General features: G+C 58.5%; 1 protein-coding gene across 5 annotated transcripts; it reads right to left on the bottom strand.

Moving 5' to 3' along the window:
- Positions 1–6389: 6389 nt before the first annotated feature.
- Positions 6390–19788, bottom strand: Bcan (brevican). Of its 5 annotated transcripts, none has more exons than XM_013120650.3 (15): positions 19511–19786; positions 17563–17582; positions 17272–17382; positions 16536–16907; positions 16108–16282; positions 15733–15860; positions 15064–15357; positions 13737–13958; positions 12661–13242; positions 10454–10561; positions 9915–10073; positions 9007–9089; positions 7530–7674; positions 7103–7293; positions 6390–6828 (listed from the first exon to the last, which is right to left on the bottom strand). In XM_013120650.3, the coding sequence occupies exons 3-15, from the start codon at positions 17360–17362 to the stop codon at positions 6733–6735; spliced, it is 2646 nt and encodes an 881-aa protein (XP_012976104.1). In that variant the 5' UTR covers positions 17363–17382; positions 17563–17582; positions 19511–19786; the 3' UTR covers positions 6390–6732. The 5 variants fall into 5 exon arrangements, with proteins under 5 accessions (XP_012976104.1, XP_012976102.1, XP_005080165.1 ...); XM_013120648.3 differs by lacking the exon at positions 19511–19786 and adding an exon at positions 17729–18462; XM_005080108.4 differs by lacking the exon at positions 17563–17582 and having other exon boundaries at positions 19511–19785.
- Positions 19789–21727: the final 1939 nt, after the last annotated feature.

The raw sequence follows: 21727 nt of genomic DNA, 5'->3' as shown, positions 1-21727 counted from the left end.
CGCTCTATGTGATGCTGGGGGTGCCTCAGAAGCAGGCTCTGCCGGCAGGCTTCTCTCTCAACATCTGTGCAGGGAGGCACCCACACTCCTCAAAGCTGGGGTACCCAAACAGGAGGTACCTGTCAGTTACCTCTGCAGGGAGGAAGATAAATGCCCAGATATTATCTAGATACCGTGATGAGGATGACACTGGCTGTCCCACATGGACACTGCCAGAAGCCCCGAGCAGGCTCCTTCTCTCCTTAGGATCAAGAGTTCCCCACGAGGGTAGACAAAGGTTGTCCTAGCCAACTGGCACTGTGGGCTCCTCTGTACACAACTTTCAAATCTATGTTCTGGTTCCGGGGCCCATTTCATCCTCACCCTTGCCCTGGGGGTCCAGGATCCCGATTCTCTACCCCACCCTCCTGGCAGCCCAAGCCTCCGCTCTCTCCTTCCTGTACACTAATAACAAGGCTCTCCTGTCTGGTTTGCCAGCAGACAGGGCAGAGATCAGCATGCTGGCAAAAGGCAGGCAAAGCCTGTCACTCTAAGGGGACAAGACATCCTGTGCTTCCTCTCTCCAGGCCCTTGGGTACCACTGCTTGGGTGAATACCAAAGGCAGAGCTAAGCCAACTAGCCCTGCCCTGTACCAGATCCCTATCCTGTACCCTCACAAGCTAATGATCCTCTATAGTTATCCCAACTGGCCACTGATGCTAAACTCTACACAGGGGTCAGGTTGCAAGTTAGAGAGAAGTGAGGACTTCTCTTCGGGTTTATATATACAGCAGGAGGCGTGGTCTGTATGGAAATGGTTCTGAGTCCAAGCAGCAAGGGAGGTAAGAGATGGACAGTGACAGGGACACCCCTGCTTGGGATCATCAGTGTGGTTGTCATTTTACTGACCATCTGCATCATGCAGGCTCTGAGAGCCCTGACAACTTATAACACAGCTTTTTGCACAGGAAGCTTTAGCAGTTCTGGAACAAAGGCTGCCAAGTTGAAATTGTCTCTGGACACAGACGCATGCTGGGCAGGGGTGCAGAGGAGGGCAGGCTGCCCCGAGTGGCCTGTGCTGGGGGGAATACTGGGTGTATGGGGAAACAGCAGCACCTAGAACAGAAGAGATCTGGGTAGTGGAAGACAGGAAGCCGGCAGAGTGGTGGGAAGAAAAGAGGGTCGAAGAAGGCCTTGGGGAGATGGCAGGGAGCCCTGGCAGCGGGCAAAGTCCTCACCAGGAAGCCAGGAAGCACAGACTCCTCCTAGGAGAAAGGGATGCTTCTCAAAGGCTTGTGCACAGGTGCCACCTCCAGGACTTCCGTTTCCTGACAGACTCTGAGCAGGAACAGGCCAGAGTCTGTTAATGGTGCAGGTGCAGGTCAAGATGTGGGGACGGGCTTGGGGGATGACAGTAAGACATGGGGGGGGGCAAAGTGAGGTCTCAGGAGCTGTGCAGAAGACTGGGAGCACAGGACAGCGTGGCCCAGGGCTGGTGCAAACCCTGGACGTGGGGGTGCCATTTTCTAAGACAGAGATGCCTTGGGACAGGGCAGAGGGCATGCTTGGGACGCAGGACTCAGGAGAGAGGACCAAGCGGGGACAAGAGTTGCAATCTCAGCAGGCTCACAGAGACCCTGGGATCTCCTCGAGGACAGCCCTGAAGAAAGCTGACCAGATGGCCCTCCGAGGGGACAAAAACAGGACGAGGACACTAAAGTGCCGCAGGGAAGCAAGGACTGGTTGGTGCCTGGGAGTCCTGAGTCCTGAGTGAATGTGCCAGCAGGACACACTTCTAAGGGTGGAGTCCCCACAGAGGAGAACGAAGAGGGGCAAGAGAGGAAATATTCCCCAACACACACACACAGCACGAGACGGTGGGAGGTTATTCTGGGGCCTCCTCTGGTAAATATAGCCTCTGAGCTAGCCGGAGACCGGCTGGGGGGGGGGGGTGTGGGGCGGAGGTGGCTTCCTCAGTTTGTTTGGGGCACTTCCTTATAAGGCTGTGCAGGCTGAGGCGCCTCCAAGGGTGAGGTCAGGGGCAGAGGCTCCCTCCGGTCCAGCCTGATGCTGCTCCCTGTAGCTGCCAGAGTCTCCAAGGAAATCAAAGTCTTGACTTTGTGTTACAGCCAAAGGCGCTCTGATTGTGGCCTCTCAAGTGCTCCCTCCACCTTCCTGCTCGGAGCTCCCACTCTGGGCCGGGCTCTCAGGTGGTCTTGAGCCCCTGGACCCCCAGGGCCTGGGTTTTACCACCTGTAAGGTACTGAGTGAACGAATCCTTCCTCGAGGCTCCAAATAGTTCTGACCTGGGTGACATCACTGTTGGCCTCTGGGTCAAAGAACTGGCATTCAATCACTGTCTGAAAGAAATCCCCCTCCATTCCTGTGCTGCCCACAGTCCACACCCCAGCCTCGCCCTGGGCCACCAGCTGCCGCCCCTTGACCTGTGCTGCTACAGCTGCTGTCCCTCAGCGCCACCCTCTCTGGTGGGGGATGAAGGAATGCGATTTCATTTTGTCTGGAATGCGCTGTCTGTGCTTCCCCTGGAGGGGAGCCCACCCAGCCCAGAAAACCCAACTAGACTCTGACTCAGGGCCAGGCTCTCTAGTGGATTCCTATTATACCCATCTCACCTCCCAGGGGAGGGCTAAATTCTGGGGTGGGCACCACCGCAGGATGGTTGGAAGTTAGACTCGAGTCCTCCTGGGAGGAGGGGGAAGAGCCTTTTCTCCCTAGTCCAGGTGGTGAAGAAAGGTTGCCAGCAGTTGTCCCTGAGCCCGCAGACCACCCTAGGACCACACTAGAGCACGAGCTGGAACCACGGACACAGCCTGGATTGGGGCAGAGGAGGAGAGCAGTGAGGACCCCAGCAGCCACTCCGATCCCTGCCGCCCACCTTCTAAGCCAACAGTGCAGCACCTGCCAGCGTCTCAGGGGTGTCTGACCTGCCTCAGCCCTCTCCAGGCCTGGTGCCCAGGTCCCTCTCGTAATGCAACTATCCTATCCTTCTGTACGCACTGCCCCGAAAGGATGGGCCCCGGGTGTCTGAACCCCAGGGACGGTAGGTACCAGCTTCTCCCCTGAGTCTCTTCCTCCAGTCATGATGAGCTCCCCTCCCCCCCCCAGGACTCAGCTGTGGCTCCAGAAATAAGCTGAGGCAGGTGCCAGAGGCCTCTGTCGAGGAAGCCCCTCTCTGCAGCTGCTCACAATCTGTTGGCCCTGGGCCCCAGGAAGGGTGCCTCCACGGGAGACTTGGGCGAGTCCTGGACTCCTCCTGGGTTCTCTGGGGCCCTTTGTTCCTGTAAATGGAAGCCTCAGTCACCACTCGGGGATCCCTTCAGCCCTCTTTCCCTTCTCCCCAGCCTTCCCGAATCGCTGTCTCCCCAGGATTGCTTTGAGTTCCAGGCGCCTTAGGGGGGGACCTTCAGCTGACTGTAATGGGGAACCGGAGGTACAGAGTGACACATTTTGTCAATGATGAAGTGTCTCCAGATGCCACCTGGGGTCAGCAGACGTGGGCCAGGAGCTTTGGGCTGCCTCGCGTTGAGTATTAAATATGAGTAGTGTTTAGTTGCGGTCGTAAGCGGTCAACACTCTTCTATTAGCAATCAACCTAAACACCAAGACAGAGCCATGTGGGAGCCAGAGGCTCAGGATCCACCCATTTAGCCTAGTGAGACTGTAAGGACTCAGGCACTATGCTGGCCTGCCCCTGTCACCTGGCAGGATGCACTCAGGCAGCACCCTGGTCAGCCCAGGGTTCTAAAGGACCCTTTAGAAGAAAGACCCTCGCCCACTTAGGCTCCCTTTCTGCTCTTTCCCGCTGTTCCCCTGGGTCAGACAGGACTTTTCCTGTTTCCCTCTTTTCTTTTGTCCTCTCTCTGTGTCTCTTTACCTCTGTCTTCCCTTCTTCCCTCCACTTTCTGATCAAACTTCTCACTTAAGCTCTGTCTGCCTGGTGTGTTTGTCCCTCTGCCTGGGTCACCCTCGCCTCCCATGATGACAATGGATTCCGCCAAGGTCCCCCATGCAAGGTCCCTCTCAAGCTTATTGTCATATCCTACGCTCTCTCTCTCTCTCTCTCTCTCTCTCTCTCTCTCTCTCTCTCTCTCTCTCTCTCTCTCTCTCTCTCTCTCTCTCTCTTTGAGACAGGGTTTCTCTGTATTGTTTTGGAGGCTGTCCTGGAACTCACTCTGTAGACCAGGCTGGCCTAAACTCACAGAGATCCTCCTGCCTCTGTCTCCTGAGTGCTAGGATTAAAGCATGCCCCACCACCGACCACCGCCCGGCTTCTCTTCTCTTTCCCAGCCTTTCCTCAGGCTCTGTCACTGAATTTAACAGTCACTCTGCCCAGGAGGAAGCTGGCTCTTTTGCAGCAAGCCAGATAGAAGTCAGAGCTGAGGGAAAACCTCCGTCTAGGGAAGGGAGAGCTGCTTGCATCATGCTCGGAGAAGGGCACCTGAGCCGGCCTCGCGGGCCGGGATCTGACTACAGTGCCTGAAAAAGACCTCTGACCGGCTGGACGTTTTTAGAAGTCTTCGGGAACTGCTAAGTCACTGTGGACACCAGGACAATGGGGCCCTTTCTGTCCCTGTGCAGGAGTCCGGCCCCCAGTGAGGTTGGGCGGTGCTGTGGCACGCAAGGGGATGGTGAGCAGCGGGAAGTGGAATGTGCCAGAGCATCCAGGGCAGCGGGAACCTGGCAGGGGCTAAATCACAGGCTCCAAGGACCCGGCAACACTCAAGCCCTGCCTGCTGTCCAGGGTGGTCTCTCTTTCCAATACCTCCTAAACCCCAGGACAAGACGCTTTACTCATGTGAAGGGGGCCCAGAGCTGGGCCTCACAGTCAGGGTCCTGATGGTGTCGCCGAGCTGACTGGAGGTGTGGCCCTTTTCCGTCTCTGCAAAGACTACCAGGGTGCACCATGTGGGACCTCTTTCTGAGGTGCAGGCTAGCTACCTTCTGTGCAGGGCACTGCTGAGTCATCCCAGGACACCCTCCCCCTCCCCCTCCCCCCCTTCCTCCGGAAGCCTAGCCTAGCCAGGACGAAGCTTCCTGTTTGCTGCTCGGCCAGAGAAGACCAGCAGGTGGTGGAGGATTCTTGTTCTCATCCTCCATCTACTTCTGGAACTCACAGAGCAGAGAAGGTGGAGGACCCATACCCTGGGAGACTTGATGAGAATCCTGGGCTGGGCAGCCCAGGGTACCACAAACCCACCCTAGGATCTCAGTGGGTTTTGAACTGGAAGAACAGACACCTTCTCCAGCCTGCTCCTTTTCAGGACACCAGCGTCTTGATCCACTCAGCTCCAGCTAAATGCCCTGACACCTCCAGCATGCATTGCGCGGGCAGCCACGGGCCAGTGCAGCGCAAAGCAGGGTCCGTTCATTCTCTCCCAGTCTGTACTCTCAGGCCATTCTGGGTTGGGTGTGTGGGAAGCAGATGAGCCCAGGCCTGGATGAAGGAAGGTGGTAACGGTGGTGAGGTCTGTGAAGTGTGTGTGTGTGTGTGTGTGTGTGTGTGTGTGTGTGTGTGTGTGTGTACAGAAGAAGGGTTAGGAAAACCCCAGGTCTGCGACTCTCAGCACTGTCTCCTTGTCAACTGGTGTTTCCCAGGTCGGCTGGCTTTTAGAAAAGAACCAAGAATCGCCGGGTATGTCGATGGGCATAGGGACGGTGTACACATGACACTCAATGCTGAGTGAGCCGGGTGCGAGGACCTGCAGCCATGATTTGTCTTGTTGAACAGGACGGGCACTCTAGCCATGCAAGGCTGCTCTGAGGAGTCCGCGGCGCTCTGGAGGCTTCAGGCACTGGTCACCCACTTCCTAGCTTTCAGTGACCTCATCACTTCAGCCTCCACTGACTCAGCCCAGGCCGGCCCGGGAAGTCCTGCACTCCCCGCACCCAGCTGCCCCGCAATTCTAACAGTCCCGCATGACAGAAAGACCGAGACGCCCCCTGGTGGCCTCTTGGCCTCCTTCGTCCCAATCCACCATACCCTCTGGAGTCACGTACCTGTATCCTCCGCGCCCTCTACTGGTCACAACCGGTGAGGCCCTCGGCGAGGCGGAGGACCACGGTCCTTCTTAGCTTGTTTTAAATTTCCATCCTCCTGCTTCTCCATCCGACGGCCAGCCTTCCCTTCAGTGCTTCCTGGAGGCACTCAGAATGAAGCCACCAGGAAGCTGTCTCTCCCCAAACCAGACTCTTCATTCAGCTGGTGCAGTGATGAATTCTCAACGGGCTGGGCAACTCTCGCATGAGGCGCTGCTCTATCCAACAGCTTCTTGGTGACTTCTCCGACCCTTTTGCAAGCTAATAATCACAGCGGCGGCCGTACTACACCTACCTACAGAGGTTCTGCCCAACACTGACTGTCCACACACATACAGAAGCATCCAATTTGTTTGGGTCCAAACAACTTTATTTCCATCTGGTTTTGCTGTCACTCCACCCAGAGTCAAGAATGAGTAGCACAGAGTCCCCTAGAGAAGCCGAGGGACAAGAGAGCAGTTGAGGCACTTAGGGACTTACCCGTTGTCCTGAGGGTAAAACCTGGGGACCAGGTATGAGACAGAGGGCCTAGGCTAGGTGGAGCATGCAAGTGTCTCCCAGAAACCCCTTCTGGTACTGTCCTCTGAACTCCAGTCCTACCCCCGCCCCCCGCACGTCACTCCCTGTTACGGGAAGAGCACAGGCCGTTGAAACGAGAGGACAGTGCCCGGGCAGCAGTCTTCCACGCTGGCTCCCTACAGACTGGACGGAGGTGTCAGCGGTGCCTTCCTGTGCCTTGGGAGCTGCCCCTGTGGCCCTTCTGAGGCGTCCACTGAACGCAGAGCACGGGCCTAGGGAAGATCACATGCTCACGCTCCACACTGGACTCCCCTGAGTCCTTGATATTTAACTCCTGACCTCATTAAAATATTTGCCCCGCCCCGGGAGCCCAGGTGTGGTTGCGTGTTCTCAGCCATCCCCACCTAAGCGGGCTGTGGACCCCCAGTCCACTTCGTCTATTGGCCCCAGAGAGAGGCAGCGGTCACAAGCTCGCACAGCCAGGGAATGACGGGCAGATGCGTCTTAGGTGGCTGGTGGCCCCACCTGCTTCCCCTTGTCACTCACAGGCCTTCGGGGCACACAGGAAATCTGAGGGGCCTCCCAAAGTCCATTCTCCTGGCAGCGGATCAAAGGCAGGTTGCGCTGGGCCAGCCCCTCTCGGCACCGGTATCGCAGAACAGTGTCCACCGCGTAGCGCAGCCGAGGACGACCAAATATTTGAGCCAGGGGCAGCTGTGGTGGAGGCCCACAGGACACTGCAGGGGACAAACAATTAGAAGCTGGGAGCCTGGCCTGTGGACGATGGTTCCCAGAAACTTGATGGGGAGGAAAGGAATGGCTACAACTGACCAAAACAAAAACAAAAAACAAACAAAAAAAACCCAGGGGTCTTAGTGGGCCAGTGTGATGCCCTCCCACAGCCTGGGGCACACCCTGAGGGGCTCTTCCAGGTAGCTTTGCCCCAGCCGCCCTTCCCCTAGTCAGCCCTCACCAAGCCCCATCTTGCAGGTGTAGGAGAGGTGGTAGTTGCAGGGGACGTCACTCCACTGTCCCTGGTCATGCCACACCATGACCACGCAGTTCTCCCCAGACAGGAAGTAGCTGTCAGGCTGCCCAGGGTTCCAGTTTTCATAGAGCTGGGAAGGGGGGCGGGTGGAGGAGGTGGTGAGGAGCTTAAGCCCCAAAGGGGGGAGGAAGACCCTCAGGGTGCTGGAGGGAGGACTCAGGGAGCTGGAGGGAGGATCCGGGGTGCTGGAGGGAGGACTCAGGGAGCTGGAGGGAGGATCCGGGGAGCTGGAGGGAGGACTCGGGGAGCTGGAGGGAGGACCCAGGGAGCTGGAGGGAGGACTCGGGGAGCTGGAGGGAGGACTCGGGGAGCTGGAGGGAGGATCCGGGGTGCTGGAGGGAGGACTCAGGGTGCTGGAGGGAGGACCCGGGGAGCTGGAGGGAGGACTCGGGGAGCTGGAGGGAGGATCCGGGGTGCTGGAGGGAGGACTCAGGGTGCTGGAGGGAGGACCCGGGGAGCTGGAGGGAGGACTCAGGGAGCTGGAGGGAGGATCCGGGGTGCTGGAGGGAGGACTCAGGGAGCTGGAGGGAGGACTCGGGGAGCTGGAGGGAGGACTCGGGGAGCTGGAGGGAGGACTCAGGGAGCTGGAGGGAGGACTCGGGGAGCTGGAGGGAGGACCCGGGGAGCTGGAGGGAGGACCCAGGGTGCTGGAGGGAGGACTCAGGGAGCTGGAGGGAGGACTCAGGGAGCTGGAGGGAGGACCCGGGGTGCTGGAGGGAGGACTCAGGGAGCTGGAGGGAGGACCCAGGGAGCTGGAGGGAGGACTCAGGGAGCTGGAGGGAGGACCCAGGGAGCTGGAGGGAGGACTCAGGGAGCTGGAGGGAGGATCCGGGGTGCTGGAGGGAGGACCCAGGGAGCTGGAGGGAGGACTCAGGGAGCTGGAGGGAGGACTCAGGGAGCTGGAGGGAGGACCCAGGGTGCTGGAGGGAGGACTCAGGGAGCTGGAGGGAGGACCCAGGGTGCTGGAGGGAGGACTCAGGGAGCTGGAGGGAGGACTCAGGGAGCTGGAGGGAGGACCCAGGGAGCTGGAGGGAGGACTCAGGGAGCTGGAGGGAGGACTCAGGGAGCTGGAGGGAGGACTCGGGGAGCTGGAGGGAGGACTCGGGGAGCTGGAGGGAGGACTCGGGGAGCTGGAGGGAGGACTCAGGGAGCTGGAGGGAGGACTCAGGGTGCTGGAGGGAGGACTCAGGGTGCCCCAGGATAGGGAAGGGCAGGGGTCTGGTTCCTGGGACAGGGGTTTTGCAGGAAAGAGACAAGAGCTTGAGGGGACAGGGACAAGGAAAGAAGGGGTCCAGGGGAAAGATGGGAACAGAGGGGCCAGGAAGGGAGGAAGAGAAGATGGCAGTTTCTGAGGGCAGGAAGGCACTCAGGAAGTGAGACTACAGGCGGTGGGAGTCCTCACCAGAGGGGCACCGTCTGACCACAAGAAGTCACCCTCAATGGTCCTGTCGTTGAGCCCGATCCACTGGTACTCCCGGTAGCGATCTGGGGGAGAAAAACCAAAGGTGCAGTGAGCATTAAGCTCCGTGTTCCCGGGCCAGTGATTGACCTTTTGGGACCATCCAAAAGCCTGTTCCCTATGTCTTGCTGGCCTGTGGCTGCTGGCTCAGGAACAGGCTCCTCTACCAGGAGGGCAGTGCCACTGTCTCCATCCCTCTCCTCCTCTTCCCCCAGGTAAGACAACTATATGTAATGCCATAGAGACTTTTCTTTCGAAAGTTTTAAATTTTTTATTTTATGTGATTGACGTGTACCATTACATCCGTGTACCACTTGCGAACAGTGTCCTCGGAGGCCAGAGGGCTTCCGATTCTAAGGGACTGGAGTTAGAGATGGTTGTGAGCTATCATGTGGAGGCTGGGAATCTAACTCGGGATCCTTCGGGAAAGCAGCCAGAGCTCTTAACCGATGAGCTATCTCTCTAGCCTGTCTCCCTACTTTCTTACGTGACCTCCACACCCCACGGATGCCAGGGCATGCAGATGGAGAATAGCAGGTGGTGAGGGAAAGAGGAAGCGCAAACCTTGTTACCACAGAGTTAGGGAAGTAGACGCACGTGGGAAAACAGGGAGCCCCGCAGTGTAGGCAGCCCTGCAAATGTAGGACATGGAGCCCAATCACCCCACAGCAGGTCTTCTAGTGAGTGACAGGCAGGAGTGAGGGAAGGGGAAAGGGAGTGAGTGAAAGGGGAGTGAGTGAGAGAGACGGGAGGGAGGAGCGAGTGGGAAGAAGGGAGGGGGGAGTGGGGGGAGGAAGGAGTGAGGAGTGGGCTTGGTGCAGAGCATGCGCAGGAAGCCAGGCTCCACCCACCGTTGACGAAGTCCTGCTCCTCTGGGGTACAGATACTGGTCAGATGCGCACCTAGCGCTCGGCACTGGCTTTCCGCCTCCTCCCAGCTCCTCCGTGTGGAAAAATGCTTGTAGCAGGCGCCCTGGAAGGCTTCCCAGCCAGGGCTGCAGAAGTGGAGGCCTGGAGCACAGGGGAGGGAGCGTCTTAGGCTGCCAGGTCTCAGATTGGCTTCTTCAGCTAGCTGGCTAGTAGCAGGAGGGGAGGGCTCAGAGCCTTTCCAGCGCAGCCAGGGGCCTTCAGCTCTTGGGCAGTGGCTAAGTCGGCTGGTTCTCCAGCCCTGGCCTGTGCAGCCCTCCATGCTGGAGAAGCGTCTAGCCTCCCCGCTGCTCCAGGGACAGGACAGCGAGAGTTAAGATTCAGACCAGCTATGTATCCTGCCTGAAGGGGCAATTCATTCACGGCAAAGCCCAAACCAGTGACCTCCCGCTGCCTTGGGAACTAGTACATTGGCATACGGTCCAGTCTTTCGACCTGCCTCCATACCCCCTCAATACACTCACCAACATCGCACAGGTCCCCCCCATAGCCTGGCAAACATAGGCAGCGGAAACCCTCCTTCTCCTCCAAGCAAGTCCCACCATTGTGGCAGGGGCTGGGGATACAGTCACCTGATGGGGGAGAGAAGGGAGGTGGAGAAGCATGAGGGTAAGCTGTGCAGACTGAGCTCTGGGGGGGGGTTCTGGGTCCCCCAGCCCAGACACCTTCCAGACCAGTGACAGTTCTGCCAAGAGCTGGCCCTTGCTACAGCCATCCCTCAGTTCTGGGCTTCTCTCCTCACTGTGAACTCTCAGTTCTTCACAGGCTCATCCTTGTACAAGCCCACCACGCCCTGGTCAGCTGATGGGAAGAGGCCAAGAAAGGCAAGACATTCTGGGCATCAGTAATGAGACCTGGATTCCTGCCTTCTCCAGCCTTCCCTCTGGACCCTGCCTAGGTGTTAGAGGAGCTGTCAGCTTCTACTGCATTCTGGTCAAGATGACCCTAGAGAGTGGCTTCTTTAACTAGCAGCGCAGACCAGGTCCCTCAGAGCTGCCTGCCAGCAGCCCACAAGGCCCACAATGCTTCATGCTGGCTTCAGCAAGGCAGGCGGACGGAGAAGCTGGGCTAATTTGCTGAGGGACCTAGCTATAGTAGGTGGAATGGACCAGCCAGCCTTTTGAGCATCCCTCCAACAGTCTCCCCAGGAAGGTGAAGCCTGGTCTCAGGAGATGAAGGTGAGCTCCTCGAAGACCTCATTGTCTCCAGTCTCCTCTTTCCTGGGCAGTCCTCTAACCTTGGGAGGCAGCTCAGTCCCTGGTGCTCCTGCTCTCTAAGCCATAAGACCCCCCCTGGCTGTGGCTACCGGGCCTGGACCTTGGCTGGGCAGTGTGTGGTGAAGGGACTCTTTTGGGTTTTCCTTTCGGGCAAGCATTTCTTTCCCACCTCCTGACATACAGTCCAGGGGTCCTCTGGCTCCCTCTACAGGCGAGCTGACACTGCAGCAGCCCTCTTTTCCCGTTACACCCACTCCAAGGCCAGAGGGCAGAAAGGCAGCAGCTGAACTGGGTGAGCTGATGATGACACTTGGGCCGTGGAGGGGAGGCGAGAGCTTGGGAGGCCCTCAGCCTTTCCTTCTGATGGGAGCCGTAGGCTTCTGGGACAGAAGGCTCCTCTCAGATGGTGGAAACCAGTTCCTTTCCTCCCCCCCCCCCCCGTCCCGCCTCACCCTGCTCTGCGTGGTCCTTGGCGCTGAAGACCATAAACCCACTTCTCGGGGGCTGGAGTGGTCATTAGTGCAGGGTTAGTGCAGGAGGGGACACTGGGCACAAGGAGTAGTGGTGATGTCTCTCAGTGGGTGCATGGAGGGAGATGGTGTAGGTAAACCCTGGGAAGCCAGAGAACTGACCCCATACAGGAACTACCTAGGTGGGGCACACACCACAGCCTGGATGGGGGTTTTTGTTCTGTAGGTGGCACAGGGCTCCCTTGGGTGATATGTACAGTCAGTCTGGGGTCTCAGTAGTATGGGGGACGTGTCGATGGCCCAAGGAGAGACAGAAGGGACAGCGAGGGGCCGCTGCCCTTTGGAGCAGCAAGGATGCTGACTGAAGAAGAGTGGCAGAGATACATGGAGAGACACGGGGGGGGGGGGGGAGGGCACACAGAACCAGACACTCCTGACTCAGACTCAGTCATGAGCAGAGAAGACAGCTGGAGATGGATGGACAGGGTATCAACTGCTGGGTACAAAGCACTTTAATACAGATTTATTTCCAAGGCTTGTTTTCCACGAAACAGTCAAAAATACTTCACAGAAGTAGTGGCTTAAGGCTCTTTGGGGTGAATATTCTGGTCCCCAGAAGTGAGGGGCAGGTATGGTCTCTCAGGCTTCCCTGGGATCAGCCTGGAGGCGATTAAAGGGAGGAGGCAAAGAGCTCGGGGAGGGGCAGACGAGATGATGGGCCTGGCTTCCAAGGGTGTGGTGAGTGGGAAGAGGCATGAGGACATTCCGTGTGGCCGGTGAGTGTGAGCTACAGCAGAGGGCCAAGGGCCAGCCGGGGGGCTTGGGGCGGGAGTGACAAGGCTGGACGTCCAAGATTGGAGAGCCACAGGGAAAGACAGGGAAGGTTGTGAGGGTCTGGGGAGAAGGCAGACTAATGGCCTACAGCCCAGAGCTGGAGAAGCAGAAAGAGGGAGAATGGGGGCACTGAGTTTTCAGCAGAGTTACCTGATGAGGGGGCCACAGCCACTCCGCCGCCTCGGCTGGCACTGTCGGTGGGCAGTACTGGCGGGGCATGCACTGAGGTCCCTGCCAGAACAGTTCTTCCAGACTTCTCTCCTGAGGGGCTCTCCAGCTCCCTGGTCCCCTCAGGGGCCCATGTGGCTGGCAGCAGGGAAGGGCCATCCTCCAGGCTGGAGCTCCCTGCCTCCTCACTCTCTCGAGGGATCCCAGAGAGCTCGGGGCTTCCAGTTTCTCTTGCTCCATCTGGGGTGGATGTGAGACTTCCCTCCCCTGGGGGGAGCAAAGTCTCTGCAGGTGGTCCATGGACCCTTGGAGGCCTGGGAGAAGGTGATGCACCCAGTTGCAGAACTGCCCCGGCGGGGGGGGACACCTGGGAGAGTGACTGCTCTGTTTCTGAGCCAGTGGGGAGAGGGCTGCTGAGCTCCCTGGGCCACACCCGCAGGTCCTCCTGCTCCTTCTCTTCCTCCAGAACCTCTGTGCCTTTGTATCTTTCTTCTTCCTCCAGGACTCTGTCTTCCTCTTCTGAGGTCCCAGGAGGTGGTGGTGCAATGGACTGGGTTTCCGATTCTGACCACAGCAAAACAGTTCAGCACCAGGGACAGCACCCCCAGCGCAAGCTGGGGAGGGCAGGGGAAGGGCGGGGCCTGGGGGAGGGCACCGGGGAAACCTGGGAGAGAGGTGTCCTTGGAGCACTGCCTGTCTGGAAGAACTCTGACCCTGCAACACTCTGGAGGGTTCTGCAAGCTGCCTCTAGCTGTTACATCTCCCTCTCCCAGCCTGCCAACATTTTCTTCTCTGTCTGGGAGGTAGGTTAGGATTATATTCCTTCCCAGAGAGCACCCTCTAAACACATGCTTCTCTAGCTGCACAGAATTGGAGGTGGAAGTTACTTGAATACCAAGTTTGGGAGAGGGATAGGACACATGCCTTGTACGATGGAGCTGCCGAGAAAGGCCAGGCCAGAATTATGCCAGCCATGACTCCAGCATCCACCTGGGCTTGCCCTCCTGCCCCCAACTTCTCTCAGGTGGTGAGAATCCAAGGTATGGGCTTAAAGTTACCTAGAAGAATCCCAGGGGCCTCTGCTGGGTCTTCTGGGGAGGAACTTCCTCCTCCCCCGTCCTCCATGATGGGAATGGAGTAGATGGCCCCACGAGACTCGCTCTCCATAGCTTCCTGAGGCAACTGAAGTTCCTCCAGCTTCTCTGTCACTGTGACAATGGCCTCTAGTCCATCAGAGGCCGGGCTGGAGGTCTCGGAGAAGGCAGAGGGGTGGGCAGAGTCTGTAGCAAGAGGAAAAGCACAATGGGAAGCTAAGTAGGGAGTTGAGTCCTTCTAGGGAAGGGCCTGCATTTGAGGCTCTAGGACCCTGCAACGTGCTTCAGTCTTCCACAGCTTCTCACAGGGAGCTCAAGGGCACTCATCCCTGAGCACTAATGGAGTGCCTGTTAGTTTTTAGGCTAAGCATTCTCTGGGTGTGGTATAGAGAATGCCAGGGAAACCCCATCCTGAGAAAACAGACACAGACAAGCACACGTGAGAAGTCATAAGATGAAGCCAGCCGGGGCTTGTTTCCTTCAGAGGGGTCTGAGGCGTCTGAGAGAGCTGCTTCCTGAACTGAGGGAACACGGAGTGGGTGGATCGGTGGATCGAGCAGTCTGTACTTTGTAGGCTGAGTTTGGGTTGAGAAGGGTACAGACTCCATCCCCCAGGCACAACAATCAATTGTCACTGTCTGAGGAGCTCGGAACTCAACTAAGGGAACAGGAACAGCCCTGCCTTCTGTGTGTTCTGCTCAGTGTTGACCTCGTCATCTGGAGAGGGAACACGGATCAATGACTCCAAAGTAGAACTGAACTAAGAGGAGCCCAGAGGACTGTCCCCAGCAAGAACAGGCAGGACTGTATGTCCCTGGCCCTCTGACCTGTCCCAGCAAGCCTTGCTCCATCCCACTCCAAAGCAGCAAACCTGCCTCTGTCCTCCATCTCCCCTCCTGCCCCTCCACACTGATGCCTCTGCCTGTCCTTTTTAGAATCTGCACCCAGCTGACTTCCAGGTGCCACCCTCTGTGCACTCATCAGCATTCGGTGTGGACACCGGTAAACTGCAGGATCTGGGCATACAGGGAGCTCACTGAAGAACTGGTTCAGCCACCTGTGCTGACCAAGGTGCTGACAGATGTGGGTGCTAGGCAACGTTGGAACTGGCAGAAACTGGCACAGACCACTGAGGAGGAGGCAGGTGAACTGATTCAGAGGCTACAGGGACGATGCCAAGACCCTAGAGGACAAGCTGGGCACCATGAAGACCCCTGTGGGCAAATGACCAGGAAGGTGGCGAAGGCAAGGCTAGACCTCCAGGCCTGGCACGGCTTCTGCGGCCACTCACCTCGGAAGCAGTAGACATTGAAGCGGTTCTGCTTGTTGGGGAAGCCGGTCTGGTTGGGGAAGAGGAAGAGGGTCTTGACCCCCGGCAGCCCCCCACCACAGCGTTGGCTAGGAGTGATGATGGGATAACGGACACTGCCATCGGCCAGCCAGCCGGGGCTGCATCGGTCCAGGCCCCCGTTCCAGGCTGCATACAGCTGGCCCGTACTGGCAATCTGTGCACCCCGTTCCAGACAGTAGTCCCGAGCCTCCTCCCACGTCAGCTTGCCAGGAGGGGCGCCTAGAAACAGTTCTCCTGAGTGAGAAGAGGAGCTGGGTCAGCAGGCAGTTGGCAGGTCCCTCCACCCTAAACTCTTACAGGCAAGCCCATTCCTGACATGCGGCCACCTTACCCACCTGATAGCACGTATCAAGGTCTGCATGAAACCCAATATGAGTGCATAGAGGAGCCTGGCCCCAATTCCTCACTCTATAGGGCTCGGGAGGCAGCGTGCAACTCACCCCCAGTTGGTGACTACCCGTCAGGTTTACTCATGGAGTGACTTCTGGGATAGTGTTTGGAGAAGTACACCAACTGCCTGCCTATCCTGTCCTAGACACATGAGGTCTACTGGAGGCCCCAGAAGAAACCAAGGGCCTTGTTGCAGAAGGGCCTGTCACTCCCAATCACCATTTAGGTCTTCGGCATAACAGTAGACATCGTAGAGGTCCTCGGGACCCACCACTCCGTAGTTCCGGACTCCAGGGTAGCCATCCATGTCTCCGTAGCAGGCCTCTCGTGGATTCTGGATGGGGTACCTAAGAGAGAGGAAGAGGCTAGGGACTGCTGTCTTCCCTCAGGAGGCTGTCCCATATTAGCCCCACCGCTGTGTGGCAAGTGGGGATGTCAGGATACAGGAAAGTATGCCCCAGGCAGGGCCTCGGCCATTTTCCTCAGGCCAGTTTTCTTCGCAGAGGCAGGGAGCCCTGGGAAACCTCGGGGAAGGGTGGAAGCAGCAAGCACCCTGACATGACCAAGAACCGCTGGTCCACACTGTCTGCCCACCTCACAGTCTGGTCGGACAGCCAGCCGGCATCACACTGCTCATAGCCGCCGAGGTAGGCAGCATAGAGCTGCTCAGGGGTGGCGATTCGGGCACCTATGCGAGTACAGGCTTCCTGGGCTCCAGCAAAGGAGAAAGCGTAGCGGGCAGAGCCCTCTCGGTAGAGGAAGACGACCCCTGAGGAGCAGAAAGGACTCCTGAACCTGACAATCACCAGCAAACTGACCTACCCTCCGCGTCACTCCCAATCCACAAAAGGCTCACTCTCTGGCTGGCGGACTGTTTGCTGCCCTCCTTTTCCAGTTCAGCTTGTGCCTTTCCGAGGGCAAGGTTTGCCCTAAGCCTCCACACACTCAGCTCCTCAGCTCCCTGCGGGGCCAGAGTCCTCTCCTCCCTCTCTTTGGGGACCTCATTCTACTTGTCTTCTCACCTTTGACCTTGACCTCCACAGCATCACTGCTGTCGTCGATGCCATGCTGGACTTCGCAGCGATAGACCCCGGAATCATTGGGCCGCAGCTCGCTCAACATCAGAGACACATCGGTGAGCGATGCAGGGTAGGCGAGCAGCGCCACGCGGAACCGGTAGGCTTCGTTTACCTTGACCCGCAGCCCGCGCGCCACCAGCACCTCCGCCTCCCGGTCTCCGGACAGAAAGGTCCACTTGACCCGGGGAAAGCCCGGCGCGGCCCGGCGGCTGGTCAGCGGCCGCAGGTGGTGGACATGACATGGGATGGTCAGGGCGCCGCCCAGCACGCCCCGCAGCTGCGCGGTGCCAATGCGCACGAGGAAGGCTCGGTCCTCTGTGGACAGGGGTCAAAGCCCGCTGCAGCCAGACGCAGGACGCAGTGCGCCTGTGCGCGTGGCTCCAAGCCCCGCCCCCAAGACCAGCCCGCCTAGGGTGCGTGCGCTCCGCTCAGGGTGCTGAGCCCTGCCCAGGGTCCTGAATCTGATCCTCCACCCTTAGCCTCCTGTCTTCTGCCCCTTTGCAGCCCCCCACCTTCCACGCTCCCCAACTCATCCCTGTTCTGCAGTTGGCCCAAGCCCTTGCCCACAGAGCTTCCACGTCTTTCTCCTTCCCGGTACCCGGGCTGGGGTTGAACTGAGACAGCTTTCTGCCCTAGGGCAGATGCAACAGAGACAATGGTCCTCGGGAGGGTTGCTCACCTGAGCTGTCCTCTTTCAGATCCTCAGCTAGGGCTGCAGGAGCCTGCGTCAGTACCAGGGCTGCCAGCAGCGACAGAAACAGTGGGATCATGCTGCAAACTGACGGGAGCACTTGAGGAGGAAACATGAAAGGGGTGGTTAGACTCTGGGATGGAATTCCTCTGGTTCTCTGAAACCGCACATGGACAGCACATACCAGAATCACCACTAACTCTGTATCTGATCCCAACTCCTCAGCACCAAGATGTGTCCCCACTCAACTCATCGAGTGGCCTAAGCCAAGGTCCTTACCTTTGCTGAATCTCTTTTTTCTTCATTGCGGAGAAAGAAAGAAAGAAAGAAAGCACCATCATTACTTTACTGCCTGATGCTTTTTGATGGGGCCATGTGCTTTGAGTAATCTGTCTGTCTGCCTCTGTAGCTGACAGCTACATATAGTTGTCTATTGTCTACCCACCTGACTATGATCTACGGCAGAAAGCACCCCGTGCCTATGCCAGCACCAGACACGGAGTCAGTGACCGCTTATAATACAACGAGGAGCCGCACTGTGCAATTAGCTTTCCCTGCTCTTGCGTTCCACATCTGTGTGTCCAACCAGGCACCCGCCAAACATTCAGAAAATAGGAGTCTGTACTGAACACATACAGATTTTTTGTCACTGCTCCATAAACAGCACGTATCCACTTAGAAACTGTAAGTCACCTAGAGACGGGTTCCTGTGTATGAAAGACATGCGTAGGCGGGGTTTCGAGCACAGCAGCAGTCCCATTTTCCCCTGCCCTCGGGTGCCCACCCTGAGCCTCCTCTGCCGATGGTGAACCCCAGTCTTCCCTGCCTAGCCACTCCTCTTCCAGGAAGGCCTCCTAGACTGAACCCAGGCTCTGCAGCCTCTCCTGCTTCCTCCCCACAAGGACTTGTAAGGAAGCTTCCCTTGGTGCCCAACATCCTCTGCCCCCTCCATTCCTCCAACTTTGCTCCCAGTCATTCTCCTCTGCCTGGCACGGGCTTTCCCACCGGATCTCCTGGCTCAGAAGCCAGCTGGGACAAAGACCCTGTCCCTGCCAGTCTGGCCTCCATCCAGTTGCTCCTTCCCCCACCCATCTTTTGTGAAAGCCTAGGACTTGGAGCGTCCTGGAGAGGAGTACAGGGAGAGGCCATCCGCCTGCCCCGGCCATCGGCTCTGGAAACAGTTTCCCTTTCTGAGGATCTCAGTGCACTTACACTCTCAGGGAAAATGGAGGTGGGCGCCCAGGGAGGGCTAGGGCTACCTCTGGGCCACCAGCAGAGCCAAATCAGGAGGCAGGGCACTTGCCTTCAGGAAGGAAAGCCGCAGAGCTAATGAACACGGTCTTTAAGAGCCAGGCCAGAGCTGGAAGACTCTGAGGATCCAGTCCACACGGCTGGCGATGCGCAGGGGATCAAAGTTAGGACGTCAGGCAAGATTTCCTACCGATTATGCTCATTGGATCCTTCTCTCACTCCTAGCCCTCACTTGCTCTGCCTACGATGGGAAATTTCCTCCTCTCAAGCGCTCCCAGGTCAGACTCCCCTGCTATCCGCCGCTGTGGCCTTCACTCTTGGTTGGGCCGTGCGATCTAGGGTTATCCCTGGGAAGCAAGAAGGTGCCAGGTATTCTGGGGGCGGGGGGTTGCTGGAGAAGCCGGCCCGGCTATTGTCCGGTGAGAGCAGGAGCTACTCACACGCCCCGACACCATTATCACCTCTTTCACCTGTGGTGGGACAGCAGAGGAGGAGGGAGGGAGCCCGAGGTCAGAGGATCTGACTGCCCTGGGACAGGAGTTTTCGACCCGAATGGCCAGGAGTGGCTCCTGTTCTGAGTTCGGGCGCTCTGACCTTTCCCGGAGGAAAGCCACTACAGAGCCACGAGCTCAGCAGCCCCCTGCCTCCGGCTGGGCATCCTCGGCTGCTGCGCAGCTCTCTCGCTCAATCGCCCACTGGCTCTGGCAGGCTGCGCGGAGGAGGCAGGGAGCGAGCGTCTGCGTGGCTCGGGGCGCGGAGATCCGTACAGTGCACTGTGCGCCTGCCCTAGGAGAGGCACCGCCGACCGCGCCCTCGGGTGCGCGGGGACCCCAGGAAGCTGCGGCGGGCGACCGTCCCCGTCGCCCACAGCAGTCAGGCCCGCGACCCGCCCTCGCCCAAGCTCAGAGAGGTCAAGAAACTTGCCCAAGGTCACACAGCAAGTAATCGGCTGGCAGGACCAGGCCTCCGCACTCACCTTGCGAGGTCCCCTCCGCACACGCACACAGCGCGTCCCGCAGCCGCGGCCGAGACTGCGGCGCAATGCGCGGGCGCGAGCAAGGCCGGGCGCGCGGGACGCAGACGGGGGCGCCAGGCCGCCGGGCGCCGCACAAAACCCCCTTTCTTCCCACGCGCCCCGCCTTCTGAGCCGTCCCCGACTCTAGCCGCCCCCGCGGGGGGCTCTGCGCGGTCACGGGACCCGCTGCCTTCTCTCCGAGGGTTCCGGGCGACAGTCGCCAGAGCGAGGACAAGCGAAGTAGGACAAGGTTCCGCGGACGAGAGCCCAGGACTTGCCGCGGGGAGGGCAGAAGGGGCGGGGAGGGCAGAAGGGGCGGGGAGGGAGCGGTGGAGGGCGCTGTGCCGACGCAAGAAGACGAGTTAGAACGCGGGAGGGACTTCTCGTTGGGTAAAGGGAGAAGGACCGACTCAAACTTCGTAGCTCAGAGGCTGGAGGGATGATGGGAGCTTTGCCCCGGCAAAGAGGGCACTGCCGGGTGAACATTTTCTGAGGCCAGAGAAGGTGCAGAGACCACAGCTTCCCGGCTAGAGGAGGCTTTGATTGGGCTGTGTTCCTGATGTTCCTTCTCCCTCCACAGAGGAGGGGCTGGCTTTGCAGTCGTTGGCTAGGCGGAGGTGGCACACGGGTTAGCCAACGCAAGCCGGGCATCAGTGGCACAGTGACTGGACGGTACTGATGGAGCAGACATCACAGGTTGCAAAATCCCACGTGCAGAGCGAGAGCCTGTCAGCCCCTGTTGGGCTGCCCTGTGTGTAGCCTGGAGCCCGGGGGTGGGCCTTGAGGTGAGCCCAAAGTGCCCGCCCCCCACTTCTCGCTTCTCCCTGCTTTCCCAGGCTCTCCACTTTCCCCCTCTCCCGCCTAGGACTCTAGGCAAAGCCTTGGCACCAGCTAGAGGCGACTCGGCCAGATCCCTGGCCCTCAGTCCTCAGGACGCCAGCAACGCCAGTGTGGGGGCCGTGGCCTCATCATTTCCAGATCCCCAAATGCACCCTGCTCACCTACAGCACCTTAACCCCCAACCCAGCCAACTTCGGGAGTTTCCTAGCCGTGCCCTACCCCCATGCTGTGGACTTAGTTCCAACCCGCCTTCAGACTCTGAAAAAACAAAGTCCTCTCTAAACCCTTAAGAGTTTAAAGAGAGGATTCCAGCTCATGCCGCCCACTCTAGGGACAGGATGGAAGGACCTTGGAACCGAACCGGAGCAGAGTCACGCAGAAGGAAGGGGACCGAGTGGAGCCCCTGAAGAAGCTGGGCAGGAGGCCTCTGTTTACTCATTCCAAAATCAGCTATGTTTGGGGTCCTAAGCCTGGTGGAGTCATCAGCCCGGAAGGACCCCGAGGCTTTGGGAGCCAGGTCTGGAGGACATCTGTGTGGCTCACCAACACGTGGACTCCAGAGGGGTTGCGGGTCCATCAGGCGGGGCTAGGAAACCAAGGGTCTGCAATTCAGTCCAGTTGGTGTCTCAGATGTAGCACCATCTTTCTGGGAAACCCTGACTGTGGCCAGGGAAGACAGAGGCACCCCCAATATCCGCACATCCCCACCCCTGCGCTCAGAGTCACCAGTGCACACATTCTGGTACCCGGGGAGAGCAGGGCAGGCTGGAGACTACTGTAGGCAGATTGCTGGGGCCAGGGGAAACCAGGAGAGCAGAGAGCCAACAGTTAGGGGCACCCTGGCCTCTGAATGCCCCTGTAAACCCACCCACAACCAGCAGGGTCCCCAGCACACATGTGGAATCTTTCCACATCATCCACACCCTTATGAAGGTCTGACTAGGGGCTCGACAGCCCACTGCAGGCTAGGCCTTGGTGAGGGAACCCTTTCCGGAAAGTGGGCATTATGAAGGCCTCCTTTGTTGCCAGCTGGGAACATTTACACTGAAGTCCATCCAGACTCAACTCTAACCACTGCCGGTAAGTACCTTCCCTCCAGTTTTGGAGTCTGGCATTTTGACTCATAGCCAAAGGAGGCTGTTCATTTCTGTCCTCCATCTGAGGGGCAACTGGACACACGCCTGCTCCGTGCAGCCCCCTTAGATCTTAGACATGGATCCTGGCACTGGCTGCCAACAGAGGCAGCGTTTCTTCACAAACCTGTGTCCTAGCAACAGGGTACGGTGACTCACATAGCCTCGGGGTCTTCTGGATGAGAGAAGGGCAGCATCACAGGGG

The sequence above is a fragment of the Mesocricetus auratus genome, unplaced genomic scaffold (genome assembly GCF_017639785.1).
Source record: "Mesocricetus auratus isolate SY011 unplaced genomic scaffold, BCM_Maur_2.0 Super-Scaffold_100009, whole genome shotgun sequence".
Taxonomy (NCBI): domain Eukaryota; kingdom Metazoa; phylum Chordata; class Mammalia; order Rodentia; family Cricetidae; genus Mesocricetus; species Mesocricetus auratus.
Note: the sequence above shows the minus strand (reverse complement) of the source record. Positions and strands in the feature narration are given on the sequence as shown.

Bases quoted from the DNA above. Each gene is read 5' to 3' on its own strand.
- Bcan (XM_013120650.3), bottom strand. From the start codon at position 17,362: ATGATCCCACTGTTTCTGTCGCTGCTGGCAGCCCTGGTACTGACGCAG. The intron at 10,562-12,660 runs GTAACTCTGCTG...CTCCCCCATCAG, and splicing joins GGCTGTGGCCCCCTCATCAG to GTGACTGTATCCCCAGCCCC. The intron at 10,074-10,453 runs GTGAGTGTATTG...CCTGTGCTCCAG, and splicing joins GGGGGACCTGTGCGATGTTG to GCCTCCACTTCTGCAGCCCT.